The sequence below is a fragment of the Vigna unguiculata genome, chromosome 8, assembly GCF_004118075.2.
Source record: "Vigna unguiculata cultivar IT97K-499-35 chromosome 8, ASM411807v1, whole genome shotgun sequence".
In the NCBI taxonomy this organism is placed as follows: domain Eukaryota; kingdom Viridiplantae; phylum Streptophyta; class Magnoliopsida; order Fabales; family Fabaceae; genus Vigna; species Vigna unguiculata.
Window position 1 is genome coordinate 31,709,369 of NC_040286.1, and position 19,856 is coordinate 31,729,224.

Genomic DNA, 19,856 nt, shown 5'->3' on the forward strand with positions numbered 1-19,856 from the left:
TCTTCCAGATTAGTATGCATTCCATTTTAATCATATTGAACGTTGGAATTTTAATCGTATTGAATGTTAGAATGTTGTTTGTTAAGAGTTGAAATTTACTTTAAGAGCTGAAATTTACTTTGTGACTATTGCATATGTCGATATCCGCTTCAAAAAAATGTGTTGAGGAAGTCGACATCCGTTTTGTTCTTTTTATAAAACAGATGTCGAAATCTGTTTCAGGAATTAGTGAAATGGATGTCAACATCCGTTTTATTATTTTTTTAGTTTTTTTTTGTGTTGCGGATGTTGACATCCACTTCAAAAATTTGTGAAACGGATGTTGACATTGTTTCATTATTTTGTTTGGGTTTTTTGTGAAATAGATGCCGAAATCCACTTCAGGAATTCTTGAAACGAGAGATAATGCAAGTCTCATACACAAATACCACCGAATTTTGAAATTAATGATCCTTGAGAGCAGCCTTCACACACAAATACTGAATTTCAAAATTTTATTTTAGTACGGGATTTTAAAATCCCGTTAAAAATATTATTGGATTTCCAAACATAATTATCATATTTAACGGATTTCAAAAAAAAAAAAATATATATATATATATATATATATATATATATTTTCAATTTTATTTTTAATAATGTATTAAGAAAATAAAAAATTTGAATAACAAATAAAATTAAAAAAAATGATCATTAAAAAAATTTTAAAAACCGAAATATAAAAAATAAAATAATATGGAATTACGATAAATCTCACGATCACGTATTTGTTGTCTTCATACACATGATACATACAAAGATAGGGCAATAGTCCACGAAATTTATGAGTTAATAGAGAAGATTTTAACAACCAATTGTAGTTGAAGACCTAATTTTTACCACCTGTGAAAGAAAAAAGAAAAATACGTACAGAAACATAAAATATAAACATAATATTGTATTTATATTCAAATAATCACACATTTAAGTCCGTGTATGATTCAGAATCAATTTTCCAATACAAAAACAACAATTAGTTATTTCTCATTCAATATAAACTTTTTACCTTTTAATTAATTTTGGAAATCAAATATATATCAATTCTGCGTTAAAAAATCAATCATAACCAATTTTATGTCACTTTTGACGCAAAACCATACAAGCAGTATACTAATTTGGTCTTATTCCTTTTGTGCATAACATAGGGGTTGTCGGAAGCAGGTGAATCCACATAGCAAGCCATCCAAAAGGCATCTATTAACATTGGCAACCTCACTTGGGCTGCAATATTTGAATACCTATTACATTAACACAAAGGAGGTGGACTGCAATATTTGAATACCTATCACATTAACACAAAGGAGGTGGACTGCAATATTTGAATACCTATCACATTAACACAAAGGAGGTGGACCAAAATTTGAACATGACTAACTGCCCAGTATTTAAAAACTAATTTCAATTTCTAAGACAAATTACTCTTGAATGTTGGGACACTTTCAAATGGTGAATACATTTTATCAGGAAAGCATTCATGAAGAAAAACTTTTACCTCCACATAAAAAAAAAAAACACTAGTACTCAATTTTCCAGACAAAATAAAGTTGCTGGACTTTATTTTATTAAAAATAAAAACCATAAAAAATGTACAAGACCAAATAATTGGTTGACGGCTTAGGATGTTCCATGGAAGATTTGACCTGGTTTGATTACTAGAAACAAAGTCGAGCCACAACTAATTAAAGAAAATGTATTCTAACACGAAGGAATTTCCTCAACAACTCCTTGCACTTTGACCAAAAATGAAATACAAATCAAACCAAAGATCATTTTGCAGTTCTTGAGTGTTTGATGAGCCAGTCAATGACTACATCTATGTTTACAGAGTCCTTGCATGAAATCATATAGCAGCAGACCTCTCTCTCTTTTATTGACTCAAGTCCTCTGAAATCACCCATGGAGAAAATGCAATGTTACACAACCAATCATGACAAATTTCAATATATATATGTGTGTGTGTGTGTGTGTGTGTGGATATGACAACGTTGGTTTCTAGAACTTACAGCTGATCAACTAATGCTTGCTTAGAAAGAGCTTCTGACTTGTCAATTTTGTTTCCAAGAACAAGCAAGGGAATCCCACCCAAAGAAGGTTTTGTCAACAGCTCATGTAATTCGCTTCGAGAAATCGGAACACTATCTCTATCAGCAGCATCTACAACATACCTGTCTTTGCATCCATTAATGAAAGGAACCGAAGAGTAGAAGCATCGAGAATGGGCACTTCAAATAACTTGAAAGGGCTATATATAATAATAACACTCCACAAGATGAAGCATGCATGACTAATCTTCCATTAGATCATCATCGGAAACAACACATTATGACAAAACCAAGTTTAGGTTTTCCATTCTGTGTTTGAAAAATAAACAGGAAAGCCCACATTATACAAAATGCTTTTGGGGTCAGTATCCTCTATTATAGGTTGTTAGAGATCTACGCAATATAAATGCCAATTCCCGAGTCTTTCCTAATGAATAATACTTCAAGGATGATTGAACATCATATTGAATTAAGCCAGGTGTTCAGTTCTTAATAATAACATCCCATAACAAATTATGCTTCAGCAAATGTAGTGGTGACATAAAAGTTGTCTGCACTTACATCCCAAAGTCTACTTGCTTGAGGGGACATATTAGAGATATAAATAAAAACTGCGCCCAAGTCTTTTCCCTGATAGCTTAAATAAACTTAAAGAATAGTATAGGTAATCATTATAAAAGTAGGCTTCACTAAAATTTTCCTTTTCTCCTAAAAGATCTTAGAGGTGGTCTTTGTGTTTCAAGGTATATAGCATTTGAAGAAAAAACATGCTAATGATTGTTTGGTCAGCAGTCAACATTTCTGGGAATGTTTAAAATTCAAAGGTTGGAAGGAAGAATGTGGTAGTAGTGGTAGTGCAGTAGCGGTTGTTTGATAACATGGCTTAGGAACGGGAAAGCTGCATATCCATCCCTCATTATGGAAATAAAAGTAATGTAAGAGTTGGAAATGTCTCACTGACCAGGGTATTAATAATGCTCAAGAATTATTTTTAAAATTTATGTTATGAAAAGATCATATTCCCAAAAATAACTAACTTACTATTCCTTGAAACAAATGCACCCTTAGGAGAAGGACAGAGGTGTCATTTACACTGTTGATTCTTTATAAACTTCTCCATGGAACCACAAAAAACCCTCTATCGATATGAAGCATGTTTAGTAAAATGGGATGAAATGACACTCTAATTAGGAATTAAACAACAATGAAATTGCATAATGCAGACAATTTCTTGTTTAAAATTCAAAAACTTTAGAAAACTGTATAAAGCCTGGGGTACCAAAAAATCAAAAGTCAATGTGTTTAACTCAACTTATTTTGGAGAATTTTTTTTTTTTGCCAGTTTCTTCATAACTTTAAAGGAGGGAGGGGCCAATCATTACCGTTAAAACTATATACTCAAATATCCAGTTAGTCTAAACCTATAGGCAACATGTGATCCAAAGCCAGAACTAAAGAAACAGAATGAAAGACATGCAAGTATATGAATGAACATATGCTTGCACGCATTGATATATAAATATGAGAGAGAGAGCATGGAGAGAGACAGTACACAATGGCAGAGACACCGCGACAGTATCGCTCCCACATGGTTCGGAACCTCCTCTGTCCGCCAAGGTCCCAAAGCTTTATCGTGACGTTTCCTTTGGTTACTTTTCTCATGTTGAACCCAACCTGGGTTTAATAATACCAAGAATTACATTTCAATACAAAGAAAAACATGCTCACAATCTTCAAACATATATATTAATGGAAGATGTAATAAATAAACCAAAGATACACACAGTTGGAATCATGTCCTCACTGTAGCCCCCAGTCTGCAGGTAAACAAAACGAAACATCAATGCAATGTGAAAACGAGGCCACGAGAGCAAAACAAAACTGTGTGAGAAAATTGAATTTCAGGGTTTGTAAATTAAGTAAATTGCAATGCAGGAAGCAAGTAACTCACAGCAATTGAATTGACAAGAGAAGTCTTTCCAGCATTCTGAAGGCCAACGAGGGAAAGTTCCATCTCCTGTTTGAAAAACAAGCTGACACACACACAACATGCAGAAACTCATCTTAAAAGGAACCCTTATTAAATCAATTAACCTAAGCTCAACTTTTAACAAGGCTATCTGAATCAGAAATCCTCAATCAAAATCACACGAAATTGAAAACAAAATATATGAATAGATAGTATTGTAGAAATGAGGTTTTACCTGCGGAGCCAATTGAGGAGGGAATCCCAAAGACCCATTGTGTATGAATGGAAGAAAGCGAGAAGAGAAATTGAAAGAGGGAGAAAGCGAAAGAGAAAGAGAAAGAGAAGAAGGAGGTAGTTGGAGGAAACAAGAAACTTCGCGGACCAAGGAAGAAAAGGTAGATACGATAATGGAATGTGAAGAATAGAAATGGAATCTAAAATAGGAATGCCGCACACATAATGTGCATGTCTTGTCCTTTTCCCTCTCTTTTCTCTTCCTTTCTTTCTAGTACCTTGTTTTCTCATTTAGAAATAACAATACTACATCGTTTTCTCTTTTCTCAATCTCTCCGCTTCTACTCTATCTACACACACACTCCTCCTTCTCCATTCACCTCTACAATTAATATCGTTTTATTTATAATATTCTTTTATTCGTAAAAAGTAATCATAAATAGGAAATAAATTAATAAATCACACAAATGAAAAGGTGTGTGAATATACATATACATGGTTGAAATTTATTAAAAACTATCAATAATTACATAATGAAAGATTTTGACTATGCTTTTTATTATTCAACGAAATTGTTAAAATTTATAAAATTTTCTGATTAATTGTTTTTGACTTCTAAATTTGAAGCGAGATTTATTAAAATCTAACAAATTTTATCTGATAAAAATATACTTTTTAAAAAAGAAAAAAGGTAATGTTAGCATTCCTTATTATTCACTTATGGAAAATGTTTTTTCTCATACCAAACACATATATCCTTTTTTAATTACAATAATAGATGGGATGCTGTGTAAGAAAATAAGTAGGATACTCTCGTTGAAAAAAAAATGATGAAAACTTGTGTTATTTTTCTTTAATTAGAGTTTGAACTTATCAATTTCTAATTTTTAATCAAATCCAACGGTATTTTTTGTTTGCTTAAATTAAATAATTCATATCAAAATTTGGACAGAATTCAATAGAAGTTAACTTTCTTTTATAAATTGTTATTAAAGATGCAGATTTAATAAAACTCAAGCTTTTACTTTACTTTCTGCACCCCACAGTTTCTTGATGCAACTCCTTAACTTTTCGGAATGATCATTTTGTCTTTAGAAAAAGTGACTTCTAAATTATATATTTTGAAAACTTTTCAAAATAAGGTTTCTATAATTTCTGTAATAAGATTCTCCAAATGAAATGTTTAGAACAAAATATGATTTTTTGAACAAAATGTTTTCGATGCATGAAATGTATTTCGGAATGAAATTTCCGAAATAAATATAAATCCTTCTGGAATAAGTTGTTTTTTATAGGTTATCCCACTTTTTAACACAAGTGAGAATGTATATAACCCTATTTCGGTTGGGTCCGGTATAAAATGAACTTAGAATCATGGAATCGATTCGATCATCAGATTTTCGATTCTAAGTTCATAACCCTAGCTCATTCCCATTTTGGGCGGAGCATGTCTACTAATTCTTTGATTCCAGTTAGTAAGGTAAGAGTTGAACTAAGAAATAGATTCTAGAAGCTAAAAAAGGGTATCCTGAGCAATTTCAATAATAGAGTTCATTGATATTCCTGGTATAGTAGATGCTATCACACGTACAATTATACTTAATTCGATGAAATTGTTTGATCTTAAAGGGACCTTCTATAATTTCGCACGTGAAGAGTTATTTCTTGGTTTCGAGCTTAATTCAAGAGATAAACTGTTGGTTTATTAATACATGCAAAAATGTAATTTAAGCCAAAGGGCTTTTAAGAACAATTAAGTTTTCTTAGTTAATTTTATTTTTATCAATTAATTATCATTAACTTATAATAACATAATTGGAAGTCTTATGTTTTCCCCTATTTTTTAGAAAAAAAAAATTGCAAAAAAAAATTGTGTTAGTAGAGACAATAGCTAGAATTTATAAAAACTATTTTTTTTAAATAAATTGTTTCGCTGCATCTAAAAATCGGTAGCTTAAATCGCTTTATTTCTTTTCAACTGCATGCATAGTTTTAAAATTATTTTAGAACATCTTTTCAGTTATCCCAACAAAAATTCATTCTAAATATAAATAATCAATTATATGCACAATCGAATATTAAGATAATTTTAATGCACATTGTTCACATACAATCTTATATAATGAACTAGGTTTATTATTTCCAGTAAGATTTACTACACTTTCTTGTGAGCGGAGATAAAATTGATAAATAATATTAAATAATGCATGGGGTGATATATAAAACATAGAGTTGTCAAAATGGGTACCGGTCTGATCCGGCTAGACCATCACGGGTTTATCACTTATTGAGTCAACCTAACATGACTCATTTATTAGCGAGTTTAAAAAATTCGAACTTGACCCAGCTTATCACGGGTTGGTGGGTTAAATAGGTTGACTTACGAACTCACCTAATTAAAAAAAATACAATTTTATTTTTATTTTTTTCAGTCAAAACTAAATTCTAATTCTAATTAAAATTGAAATAAACTTTAATACAAACAAAAATCACAAAAATACAAATTATTTATGTGTTGATTAAAAATAACAATCGAACCTGACCAAAATGTAAAATTCAACTTAATAAAAAAAATATTTGTGTGACACTTTATTTACGGATTGGTGAATCAACTTGGCTCACCACGGATTCAACTTGAGTGAGCTGTGTTCTAAGTGAGCCCGGATCAAAAATCAACCTATACAAATATAGGTAAGGTATCAAATCCAGAGATTGCTTTTTCTTTTTCATTTTCTTAAAAAAAAGAAAAGAAAAATAGGATGGAGATGAACTTAGGAAAAAGGTTGGTGACAAGAACAAAAGCCGTGTGGGTTTTTTCTTGGAGTTGCCTGAAGCCCTAAATACATTGGGGCGAATTCTTTAGGTTTATTAGCACAATTGAAATAAAATTTTTATATTATTATTATTATTATTTCCTGTCTTTCACTAAAAGTAGTCCTTTTAAGAAAAAAAATTTGTACATGCTAATATATTCCTTAATTAGCTTTATATCTCAAATTTTATTTTGTTTTTGAAGAATATTCACCCCTTTATAAGGTTTTTCTAACATTTTGTTTCCAAAACTAAACCTTAGTAGGTATTCTCATTGCTGTAGATAATTTATTTATTTAATGATGTTGCAAGATTGCAACAACTAAAAAAATAAATACATGTAATAATTTTGGACGCATGAGAAGTCGCTCAATATTTACTAAATTAACTTTTAAGATAACTTTAGTAAATAACAGAAAAAAATATTTGCCATGCTAAAATTTTTATTCATTATATCGTGGTATAAACTGATCGGGTAAGTCTTCATTATAATTTATTTTTATATTTACGATAAAAAAAAATTATTTGCAAAATTGCAAGATTGAGTCTCGGGTCTGAGGTGATTGATAAGTAAACAAATTTAGAATAGTTATTTAATATTTCAGGTCTTAATATTACAGTAATAGTTTTATATTTAAACTTTTAATATATTACAAATAGCGTTAAACTTATAGTTAAGTTCTACTGTGATTTAACCATTTTAAAGTAGAATAAATAATATATAATTTGTAAATATATTTTTATATTATTTAGTTATTTAAATTTGTATATATAAGTTTTTTAATTTAAAAAATACTTAAAAAAGAATATTACTAATGATTTTAATTATTTTTTCAAAAAGAACTTGTACTCCGCGGTACGTTCCTATTGTATTTTTAATTGACAATTTGAAATGTAATAAATAGGAAATTAAAGTTTAACAATAGCCTAAGTAAAAGAGATAAATTGAGATAAATTTTTGTTACATTATACCTAACATAAAGTTATGCATCTTTTAAAGGTTTTGCAATCTTTTTGGTCTAACTGTCTCCAGAAAATGTGTTTCTTTTCATTTTTGGGTTTTGAAAACTATAGGTAGAATTTGAAGGGTGCAGAAAGCAGTTTCCAATATGAAAATACGAACCCAACCAACAAATGCCCCATTAGGTGAGTCCAAAAGCCCACAGTTTCACGTTCTGTTTGTTGTTTTCTTGAGAGAAGAAAAATTATCAGCATATTGCTAATTTGCTTATTTCAACGATCATTAGTTTTTGTGAGAAATATATAACACAAAATGCTCAAACTTTAATGAATTATTATGCACCCTCCACACTAAAAGCTAAACATATCAGACAAATTAAAAGAGAATAAATTAGTATAATTTGATCATCTTTTTTTATTGAATGGTCATTGTTAATTCATATATATTAATTAATATTTAGATTTTTGTGGATTTAAGCTATTGCCAGTTGTCTGTGTGCTTATTTATTTATTTTTTTCCGTTTAGTCACTGATAAAACAAGGAAATGACAAATACATGCACAAAAGTATTTTTCACCGAACTTGAAAAGCCATGGCTGAGAATTTTTTATCAATTACTTTCCAGCAGCCCTAAAACATGAGCTATGCATTATTTTTCCTTTCTTGTTAGACTTTTCTCACAATCTTTGTACCAAAATTAGCTTGCGTCTGCGCAATGCTAAATTATTTCGTCAAAACTAATTTCAGTATGTATATATATTTAAGTGTTTGATCTGAATGCAACGTTTTAGACAGAAGCCACTCAGCAATAATTGAAAGCTTAATGTATATACATATGCAATGCATGATCCAAAAAGTCCATGAAAAATATCTACGAGAAAACGAATTAAAGGAGAAGAAAAAACACCAGCCTTGTCAATTTTTTCTCTCAATAATCTTACGTATTTATTTTCCCAATTGGAAAATTTGTGTATTTGAGAGGAAGCACCTAACATTGGAGTTGACCGTGAAGTCAGCAACGTCAACTTCTAATGTTCTTGAGCCAATAATAGTGATGTAAGCATGAAGTGTATATATTGAATAGATAAATTAAATTATGTTATATTATATATGAACACGAACAAAAATATTAATCTCATCTATTCTCTTGATGAATCTTTACCAAAGATTATTTATTAAGAAATAGATTTTAAAATAAATATTTCAATTTTACAAAATTAACTTATATAGTAAGATTTACATTAAATTATATATTATAAAGGGTGACAATGTGAACTTGTTCGAACGGTTTTAAGCCTAATTTAATCTCACAAAATCAGAGTTTGTAAGGTGAGGATATATTTATACCGTGTGTGGGACAAGAAATTTAGTGGGTGGTCCGTTAGCAACTCGATATCGGGTGGAACAAAATGTCTAAAGTTCTAACGCTCTGATACCATGTTAGAATGAACTTTAAGCTTAATTTAACCCCACAAAATCGACTTTTAAGGTGAAGATTGCATTCACTTATATATTGTGAATTTACATTATTTCTAGTCGATATGAGACTTTCAACACCATCTTAAAATAAACTTAAAATTTAACACAACTCTACAATACGTTGTAAATCTATCTTATCTTTATCTTTATTCCATATACGATTTCCGATGCCATCAAATATAATATTAAGCACCTAATAATCACTATAATTGAGCGAATCATAATGGAGATTTTTGATCTGATGAGAGCTCTACACGCATGCAGTTGTTTGTCTAAAGGTGCCAACAGTGGCAAAAGGAAGTTGAAAAGATAGAGCGTTGTGATGCATAGTTGTTTTTTGTTTGTTAATTCTTGTTCTGAAAGTTGTGTACTTGGATAATTATTTTCATTAAATACTCCATTAGACATGATGATAAAGGTTTCCAATTAAGCACAAGCGTAGCTAATCGGTGATTCTGAAGATTGTTGTTGCTCCTTCCTTATAGTCAAGAATTAATTTATGTTGTTTGATGATTTTGAAAATCATTGTCCCCATGACTTTGAAACTCAAACACTTTTTAACGTAATAACACAGGCATCATTCCTCACTCTGGTTGTGTAGGACAATTCTGTCTCTCACTGACATGTGAAACCCCAAAAGAAGATCAGTGGTTGCACACACCACCCTCACGTTACAATGACGTACCTATAACAAAGTCATTAAAAAAAAAGCGAAAAGCTTAAAGCCACTTTCGTATAATCACTTATTAGGTGCCACTACGCAGTTAAGTCCAACATGGGTAGTTGTTTTTTGTTCTACGTCAAACATTGCTACTCTACCCACCAAAATCAATCAAAACATACACACTATCTACCAAAAATGGATCCTACAATATAACTAATTAAGCTTCTTTTTTAAGTATAATTTCAATATAAAAACATCCTTTATAAAAAAAAATTTATTGAATTATTTTAGCAAATTCATCATAAAAAATATATTTTTTTTTACATCGATAACATAATTTATATTCAAATAAAACGTAAAATACAGTAATATAGTATAATTAGAGTCAATGCCGTATTTGAGGTGTTATTCACGTCTTGGTCACTGTTTTTGCAATCAACAAACAGTAATTTATGTTAAAACACAATATAGTATAATTAAAGTCAATCACCATATTTAAGGTTGTCATTGATTTTGAAATGTTATATACCTTCTTCACGCTTGGTTCATTCAACAAAGAACAGTTTGGTGAATCATGATGTTTTTAAACTAATCATCCGTACTGATTAATAAATACCAATGCAATGTTAATATTATGTTAAATATATATAATGAAATTAATGTATCAGTAACCTTGTATAGAATTAGTTTTACTTGTTCTTCTTGAAGTATTAGTTATGATTAAGGATATAGAGACAATGATTATATACATAAAATCAACTTGCTTAATAAAATTGCTAACAACTCAAGCTTGAGAAATTTCAACTTGAGGACCTGTAGCGGTTAGAAGAGGCAGGTATCGTTAACTTTTTGGAACCTATACATGGTAGAAAATATTAATATAATGGAAAATTATTTAAACCTAATTCAGTCTTATTACATTAAGTTAGTGTAAGGTAAAGTTTGTTTTATTTATATAATATAAATTGATCTTGATTAATGTGTGATTTGTAAAAGATATTGAAGATGTCAAATGAAACAGTTATTGAAAGTCTAATAACTAGTGATATTGATATAGATTTAAATGTTGACTAAGATAGATTTTTAATAACTCTGATAAAAAAAATCTAATATCATATTAAAATTATATTATATATATAAAGATAAGTAAAATTTAGTTTTACTTAATTTCTGTTATAAGTAAGTTTTAAGTCTAACTCAACCTCACAAAACCGACTTCTAACATGGTATCAGAGTCAAGTTAGAGTTTATCCTAGTAAGTTTTCTTGGACATTTTGTTTCACCCGATTTCGAGCTCCTAACGGACCACCCACTAATTTCTAGTCCCACGCACGAGATGAACATACCTCGGCGTGAGGGGTGTGTTGGAAGTCCCACATCAACTAGAAATCAGGCCAATTCATAATATATAAGTGGGTGCAATCCTCACCTTAGAAGCTGATTTTGTTGGATTGAGTTAGGCTTAAAATTCACTTCTAACCATTTCAATCAACTGCTTCGGTAAAATGAAGTTTGTCCCACTAATATACTCAATTTTATCTTTGACCAATAACACAATTATTGGTGTTTTGAAAAATACAAATTAAAGCAATGTATACATGGAAGGAAATCAACAAATAATTACAAAAGAAGTTGTTAGTCGATATATAGGCAATAGAAGATTGAATTCAACGATTCAAAAAAGCTAATATTTGCCAAGTCCATAAAAAATTGTGATAATAAGTGACCTTGAGGAAACCTCAAATTGAGATAGTCATGTTTGCAGTCAAACATGTTACGACAATTGCGTGTTCTTGGGAAATTGAATTTCAATCTCAAGTTTATTAATATTATTAGTTCAATTTTGGGTATAAGAGACTTTGTTATTATACTTGACTTTTCTGTCATAATTTACCCTTTAAAGGTATCTCTATTATTATGATTTTCAATGTTAATTAAGTAAAACAACATTTTCTATATATTTAGAATGAATCTCCTTATTTAGAGTAAGAGAAATATTTTTGTGTTTGGCAAGTTATTTATAGGATCAAATTTAAATTAATGTAATATTCAACTTAAAAACATTTTGTTGGAACTTTTTTTTTACTCAATCTAACGTAACACACTAATACCCTTCTGATTGAGTTTAGTAAAATTTAGTTACAAATTTTAAAAATCATTATTATGTTAAAGCTTGTAACTTTTAAATATTGCTTACAATTTTTTTGATATACATTTTACAAAATACAGTATATAATTATTGCAAATAAAACCAAAAAAATTTATAACTAAACTTAAACATAAAAAGTAAAACAAATGACTAATTTGTTAAATAATAAACATTTTAATAATAATTTTAATTAAATCGGTTATATTTCATATTTAACAAACACTTACTCACTCCTTACTGTAAAAGTTTGAATCGGTTATTTGACTTAATCATATAAAAGTTAAACTTAGATTGAAGTAAATCCTCAAATTATAATAAATTTTCGCAATTATTTTGACATATATATGATTGAACAGTTTTATTATATACATCACAAAAGTCGAACATAATTTAATAATTAAAGTTTAGAAAAAATTTAAATACATCTTTTAACTCATTAAGATGTGTTGTTATGTTATATATATATATATATATATATATATATATATATATATATATATATATATATATATATATATATATATATATATATATATTATAATGAAGACAAATTTAACCAGTGAAAATCATATCTTGCATGGTTTTTGAGACATGTTCAATGTAACTGATAATTTCTTGCCGTGATGAAACGTGATTAGCTTGACTTTCCGACGGATATTAGTGTTGTGTTTCAAGAAATTCATTCTCAAGAACGTGAATATGATATGTTTTTTAAAGTTACGTTACCCTCTATAAAATGTAAATATATTTGAATCGCGTAAATTATTTTACAATAAAGAATAAGGACACTTTAAATTTGATGAGAGTTAAACTAATAATAAAGGGAACAACCGTTAAAAATAAAGTTCATTTAGGAAACATGCATACAACAACTTCTATATAAATGTTTCATAATTATATATTCTTAAAAATTAATTATATTAGCAACTTATCAAAATCTTAAGAAAATATGTATGCGCATCGTACACATTAAACTTCAAAAAAGAAATTAATTTCACATGTCATCAAGAACCTTCATGAATTTGTAATAAAAAAATTATAACGATCACTTTGATTATAAAGTTTTAGTGAAAAAAAAATACTATTAATTGTTTAAAAATATATTTAATTGAAATAAAGTATGTTACTTATTGTATTACATGAAATGCATATTATTTTCAAGAATATGATAACAATTTTTTTATAGTTGTTAGCATTTTTTTTATATAATTGAATAAAATTTGTTTAAAACCATAATTTGGTGAGCATTGATCTAAATGGAGAGAGAGCGTGAATAAATGAAAAATAAAACTTATTAAAATTTGAAATTTTTAATAAATTTCAGTTAATAATAAAATGTATTAGTGAAAATGTTTAAATTTTTACTTTTTTATCGACTTGTATGTAAAAAGACGTGGTTCATAAAAAGCTAAACAACACGTACAAACTTATATATATATATATATATATATATATATATATATATATATATATATATATATATATATATATATATATATATATATATATATATATATAATAAAAAAGTAGCCCTTTTTTTCTCTCTTTCATTCAAAATATTATAAAGGCATTTAAAGTTTTGTGTAGGGATCTGAATTCTCTATATAGTTTTTCAACTGTTGAAGCTACAAATTCTGCCCTCTATTACTTTCTTTTGTTAGCGTGTTTTTCATTTTCTTTTGGGATAATCAAAGACTTTAGTATAATTAGTTAATATGTTGAATTTTAGAACGAGTTATTTAATATTATTAATTTTTAGTGAAAACTATTAACAAACTTTGCTTAATTTCTGATGAAATTAGTTTAATGTTAGATGAAACTTTAAGATACTATAGTCCACCACGAAAAAAAAAAAGAATATTTTTTGGATAATGTTTTATATGAACATGGTACATGACGTATATATATTTTAACATAGCATGATTACATTAAAATAGTGAACTACGCTTTCTGAATCATTTATGAACATGTGGGATATATATTTAAGCAGACAAAACATCACTCTTGTTTTTCCAGAGAAGCAACAATTTGGATAAAACAATCACAGTGAAGTCCATTTACCATACTATTTAGGACACTATTTTCATGACACAATAGTCAACACAAACAATAGTGTGAAAATGTCGAATTCCAAAGCTCTACAACTGTTTACTAGGTTGTTGCTGTTTCATTTTCAGCCTACGTACCCCGGAAAATATAAGTCACTAAGACACAACACAAAAAAATATTACTATTACGTATTATTATCGTTTACGTGTTAAAAACTAATTGGTAATAAATGACACCTTGAATAAAATATTTGAATTTTAATTTCCATGTGTTAAAAAATTGATCTGCACTACCAATTAACAAAAAAATTCCCTTGATAAATATAAATGTGATTTTTAAGGTAATAGTTATAAATCTAATAAATTTTGTACAACCATATACAAATATTTGTGCGTACAAAGAATTATTCAGAAAAATTAATATTGCATTTATTAGTTAAGAGGTCTCTTCAACGCACCATTTAACTTAGTATGACATTTTTTTTATAAGAGCTCTGTTGAACAGTATTTAGAAATTGTAACGATTCTTTATTTGGTCACTATAGACAGTTTCATTTCAACTTGATAAGGTTTGATTTCTGATAGATGTTAATTATAAAGTAATTAACGAAATAATATCTATAACAATATATAAAAAATTCTTTTTTATATAAAAGAATTTCTCTTTTTTGTCAATATTTCAAAATATTAATTTTATCCTTTAAATATAATAATTTATTAAAATTTTAAAAATTGATTGTTACTTTTAAATTTTTTTATAAAATCGGTTATTTATGCTTTTTCTCTTCTTCATTATTTATCAATGATTATTCTTTCGTATGTTCTGATATATTTTACTTTATTTTTAATAAATATAATTTTAGTTTATATATTAACTTAATAATATTACAATATTATCACCTATTAATATAATATCATACATAATTAAAAAATTGCATACACGGTCGTAATAGTATCTGTATTTACGCTAGTGCTGTGAAATATAAAAAACTCTATCTATGTGTTAACCATTCTATTCTATGGGGGTTATGTTCATTAAATATGAGATTATGTGACTAAACAACGAAGAAACATAGTAAGTGATCATGTGGGTAATTCATTATTAAAAAATGAATCACATGTTTGGTTTTCAAATTAGACCTTTTAGAAACTAATTAGAATATTTTTATCTCTTCTATCTTTTGAAGTGATTTTCTTGTAAAGTGGAAAGTTACAAAGGAAGGGAAGCTAACTCAAGCTTCTATGTTTATGTAAATAATAATAAAAAAAATAGAGAATTAAATCCTAGTTCATAATGATATAATGTTTGGAGTTGAACGGTTGAAAAATGTAGTTGTGTAAACATATTTTGGAGATTTGATTTGCTTAAATTGGTGGAGTATTTGGTAATTGATAAATATGATAAAAATCATTATTGAAATTTGGTTGGATATTTATTTTGAATGAGAACAAATTAAATTTGGTATTCTATGTAGTTGATCTTGAGAATATTTCTAGTATTCAAATCAATTGGACCAAAGATTGAGTAAAACTAAGATGAAAGTTGGTGGTTTTAAGAAGAGATTAATTATTGGTTCAAAATGATTTAATTTTTTTAATTATGATATCTATAAATTTTGCTTAAATAACATTTTGGTCATTTAAGCCATACTCAAGTGATGACATTAATGTTATGTTAAGAGGCTCGTCACTCAAACATGCAAATTATCACTCAAGTATGTTTAAAGTTCAAGTGTTCAAATGGTGGTTTGAGTGAGAAAAAATGGTCACTTATCTTTTTTCTGAGAGTTGGTCACTCAAACACAACTCAAGTGATGACAAAGAGAATGTTGATTCTCTCGACTAGAAATATATTGCTCAAATATCGTATAAATTTCTTACGTAGCTAAATTTATCTATCTAAGTCATAAGATCTCACTCAAGCAATATTCATTTGTATCACAACTCATATTTTATTTATATTAAATGACATTTTTGAGGTGATGATGATTATGTGAATGACATTATATTTATCTCAATAGATTTTCTTAAAATGAAACTGAAGTGAGATTGAATGATGTGATTGATTTTGAAAGAAAGTTATATAGTTTGAGTGTTGTAATATTGACAATTTGAGTCATTACTCAAAAAAAAAATGTTCAAGTTTCATTAATAGTCTTAATCATATAAATTAAGATATCGTTCCGTAGTGAAATATTGATAAAGGTTATTACATAATACTTTATGAAAAATGTACAATGAATTATCTTCACTATATATTGTTAATATTTTCAATATATAAAATAGGCGTTAATCTTTTCTATACTTATAATTCAACGATAACATTTCTTGGCCTAAAAGTACATGTCTATTAAAAATTTAACTATAAAGACTTATTTACATTTACATGTATTTATATCCACGAACTATGCATCATGTTTTATTTTATGCTGGTTTTACTCTTAGTTTACTTTTTGTAGGAAAATAAATGAAATTGCGGTTTCGAATATCAGTCCTTAGTTTATAAATTTTATTTATCATATGTAATGGTTGTATATGCTCTATAAATGTGTAAATAATAGTTTGAAGATTTGATTTAACAATGTTTTAGTAGGCATTGTCTAGGTCCAACCTTTTGTTTTCTAGTTATGGAATAGATCTAAATCAGAATATTCAAACTTCTGTGTAATGATTCGATGTTTTTGATTCGGGCAAAGCAAAGTAGTTAGTAGAAATGAGAAAACGTGGAAAGAAAAAATGTCTTATTTTAACTTAATACTCTTACCATCCTCAAGAGCTTTGAGTCAGTGAGTGGAGTATCTCACGCTTCCATCTCAAGCAAAGTTGGTCGATGAGGTGGCGCTTTCTGATCGAGACCCGGCACGTGCCTCATCCCTCATGTCATGCACACGTGTTCATTTTTAACAAAATCTCTAACACCAGTACAAGGAACAAGTAAGAAAGGAAGAAATTGAATTCAATAATCCACACAATTTTGCTCATCAATAAATAAAAGATAAATTTGAGTTAGTGGGGTTTGATGACTTTTGGCAACTTCGGAGTTTAGAGTGGTTGATTTCTGTATATAAATAAGTAGGTGGTGCTGCTCTATCCTACCTTAACTCTCTCTCTCTCTCTCAGTTAGTGACATTCTCGTTTTGAGCCCCAGGTGTTCGACGATTGTTCTTCATATCTTGGCTCTGTAGCATTTCCTTTTTGGTATAAAATGGGAAGACAACCTTGTTGTGATAAGGTTGGGTTGAAGAAGGGGCCATGGACTGCAGAGGAGGATAAGAAACTCATCACCTTCATCCTCACCAATGGCCAATATTGCTGGAGAGCTGTCCCTAAACTTGCAGGTCTCCTCCCATTGCTCCTACTTTTAACCATTTCTTCAATTCAGATTTCCAGACAGGGATTTACTCCTTAATCAATGTCTTCAAAATGGGATATCTTGTTTTGTTTTTAAAATGCTTCATCAATGTTTTGCATTATGGTAATTGGTTGTTGGTCTTTCTACCTTGTTCGGTTCATTTGATTTCCATTCAAGGAAATCAAACACCAATCAAAACTGGCATATTCATTTCACTTTCCCGAACTACTCTTCAAAACATGTTTAGGCCTTTTAACTACAGCAATACATCGAATGGTGTTTCATTTGGGGAAGGAGTTCCCTTGGGTCCGTGTTAATTTTGTGATTTTGAACAAAAATGGTAGGCAGAAACAATGGCTTCACTGAGTTAAGATTAACATTTGGGGTGTGGTTCCATGCAGGACTATTGAGGTGTGGGAAGAGTTGCAGACTGAGGTGGACGAATTACCTTAGACCAGACTTAAAGAGAGGCCTTCTTTCAGAATACGAAGAGAAAATGGTCATTGATCTTCATGCTCAACTCGGCAATAGGTTATTTCCTCCCCCAACATTTTCACCTTTTCTGCATGTGTATTTTTTCTTGAAGAACCATACTAATCATTGAACAAAATGATTGCTACAGTGCTCATTTGAAATATTATACCAGGCTTATCCCGGGAAATGATTAAAACCATCCAAAGATATCTTAAGTATCACCAAACGCACCAACCATATTGAATTTATTATTCTATAATTTATACACCTCAAGTTGTAATTTCTTTATTCATCTTAGGAAAAAGACGTGGTCCCATAATGGCTCACACCTGCGAGGGGAAGAAGGCGTACACAGATTGTAGACCAAGCTCTTTTCTTTTCATTTTTTTTTCAGGATTAAAAAAAGTAAAAAGGAACTGCTCATGATTGCAGTTAAAATTGACTAAAATTGGGTGTGATTGACGTAGAAAAGTAAATAGGGGCGAAATTTGTCTTGTGGGAAAATTTTTCTGATTTTGTAACTTGCATGGCATATGGAACATTTTAGTGGCTACAAAGTCATTCTTCCTTTCAAGTGATCTCCGTGTGGACCTTATGTTAATGATGGAATCTTTCTTTCGCCTGTTTTATTTTTGTAATAAAAAATATATATTTACATATTATTATTTTACTGATTTGTCATTTTCCTTTTCAGATGGTCCAAGATTGCTTCTCATCTTCCTGGAAGAACTGATAACGAGATAAAAAACCATTGGAACACCCACATAAAGAAAAAGCTCAAGAAAATGGGCATTGATCCTATCACACACAAACCACTCCCTAATGCAACTCAACAAACCCAAAATCAACCCCAACAGGAACAACAACAACAGCTACACAAACCCCCAGAAGAAGAGCAAAATTACCAACAACCTCTGCAAGTTGACTTTGACACCAAGGTTGACCCTAACAAGGAGCCAGAGATTTCAGTGGAATCATCAAACATCAGTGAAGCCAAAGAGGAAGAGCAAATCACAGCAACACCCCAATTTGAGACAATGGAGCTTAGTCAGCTAATGAATGGGTTCTGCACAGATGAAGTTCCAATAATTGAACCTAATGAGATTCTAATGCCTTGTGCTCCTTCCTCTTCATCCACCTCTACATCTTCTTCAAATTCAACCAACATCCTTGAAGACCTGCAGCTACCTGATTTTGAATGGTCCTGTGATTACAGTGATAGTAGTCTTATTATTAACAATAACAACCATGAAGACAAGAACAACAACAATAACACTGTGACTTTGTGGGATGATGATGACTTTATTAGCAAACTTAATTGGCTGATCAATGAAGACGATGATTGTGATGGAAACCAAGTGTTTGATGGTCCTCTCACTCAATTCTCAAGAACTGTCACGGATTCAGAATCTTGGGCATTTGGCTTGTTTTGATTTAAAATTTTCTTCACTTTCCTTTTGCCCTGTTTTCAATCTAATTCTAAGTTTTTAATTAAGAAGAATAAACAGATAATGATTAGGAAGAACACAGCTCTTTTTTAGCATTACCAACTTTCCTCCTAACTTCTCACTTTTTCATGTACAAATACATGTATGTGCGATATGATAATGGAAATAAGTTCCTTTCTTTATTTTT

General features: G+C 29.3%; 2 protein-coding genes across 2 annotated transcripts; one reads left to right on the forward strand and one right to left on the reverse strand.

Annotated features, from left to right (window-relative positions):
• Window positions 1-1,557: 1,557 nt before the first annotated feature.
• On the reverse strand, window positions 1,558-4,571 carry LOC114193244 (ADP-ribosylation factor-like protein 8c). Its single transcript, XM_028082965.1, has 6 exons — window positions 4,286-4,571; window positions 4,033-4,114; window positions 3,866-3,898; window positions 3,634-3,755; window positions 2,043-2,204; window positions 1,558-1,923 (listed from the first exon to the last, which is right to left on the reverse strand). Exons 1-6 carry the CDS (start codon window positions 4,321-4,323, stop codon window positions 1,806-1,808), a joined length of 555 nt encoding a protein of 184 aa, XP_027938766.1. The 5' UTR covers window positions 4,324-4,571; the 3' UTR covers window positions 1,558-1,805.
• Window positions 4,572-17,406: 12,835 nt separating this feature from the next.
• On the forward strand, window positions 17,407-19,856 carry LOC114193622 (transcription factor MYB20-like). Its single transcript, XM_028083492.1, has 3 exons — window positions 17,407-17,733; window positions 18,149-18,278; window positions 18,916-19,856. Exons 1-3 carry the CDS (start codon window positions 17,601-17,603, stop codon window positions 19,652-19,654), a joined length of 1,002 nt encoding a protein of 333 aa, XP_027939293.1. The 5' UTR covers window positions 17,407-17,600; the 3' UTR covers window positions 19,655-19,856.

Bases quoted from the DNA above. Each gene is read 5' to 3' on its own strand.
- LOC114193622 (XM_028083492.1), top strand. From the start codon at position 17,601: ATGGGAAGACAACCTTGTTGTGATAAGGTTGGGTTGAAGAAGGGGCCA. The intron at 17,734-18,148 runs GTCTCCTCCCAT...GGTTCCATGCAG, and splicing joins AGCTGTCCCTAAACTTGCAG to GACTATTGAGGTGTGGGAAG. The intron at 18,279-18,915 runs GTTATTTCCTCC...TTTCCTTTTCAG, and splicing joins CATGCTCAACTCGGCAATAG to ATGGTCCAAGATTGCTTCTC.
- LOC114193244 (XM_028082965.1), bottom strand. From the start codon at position 4,323: ATGGGTCTTTGGGATTCCCTCCTCAATTGGCTCCGCAG. The intron at 2,205-3,633 runs GTACTGTCTCTC...ATGCAAAGACAG, and splicing joins CGCGGTGTCTCTGCCATTGT to GTATGTTGTAGATGCTGCTG. The intron at 1,924-2,042 runs GTAAGTTCTAGA...GGGTGATTTCAG, and splicing joins CAAGCATTAGTTGATCAGCT to AGGACTTGAGTCAATAAAAG.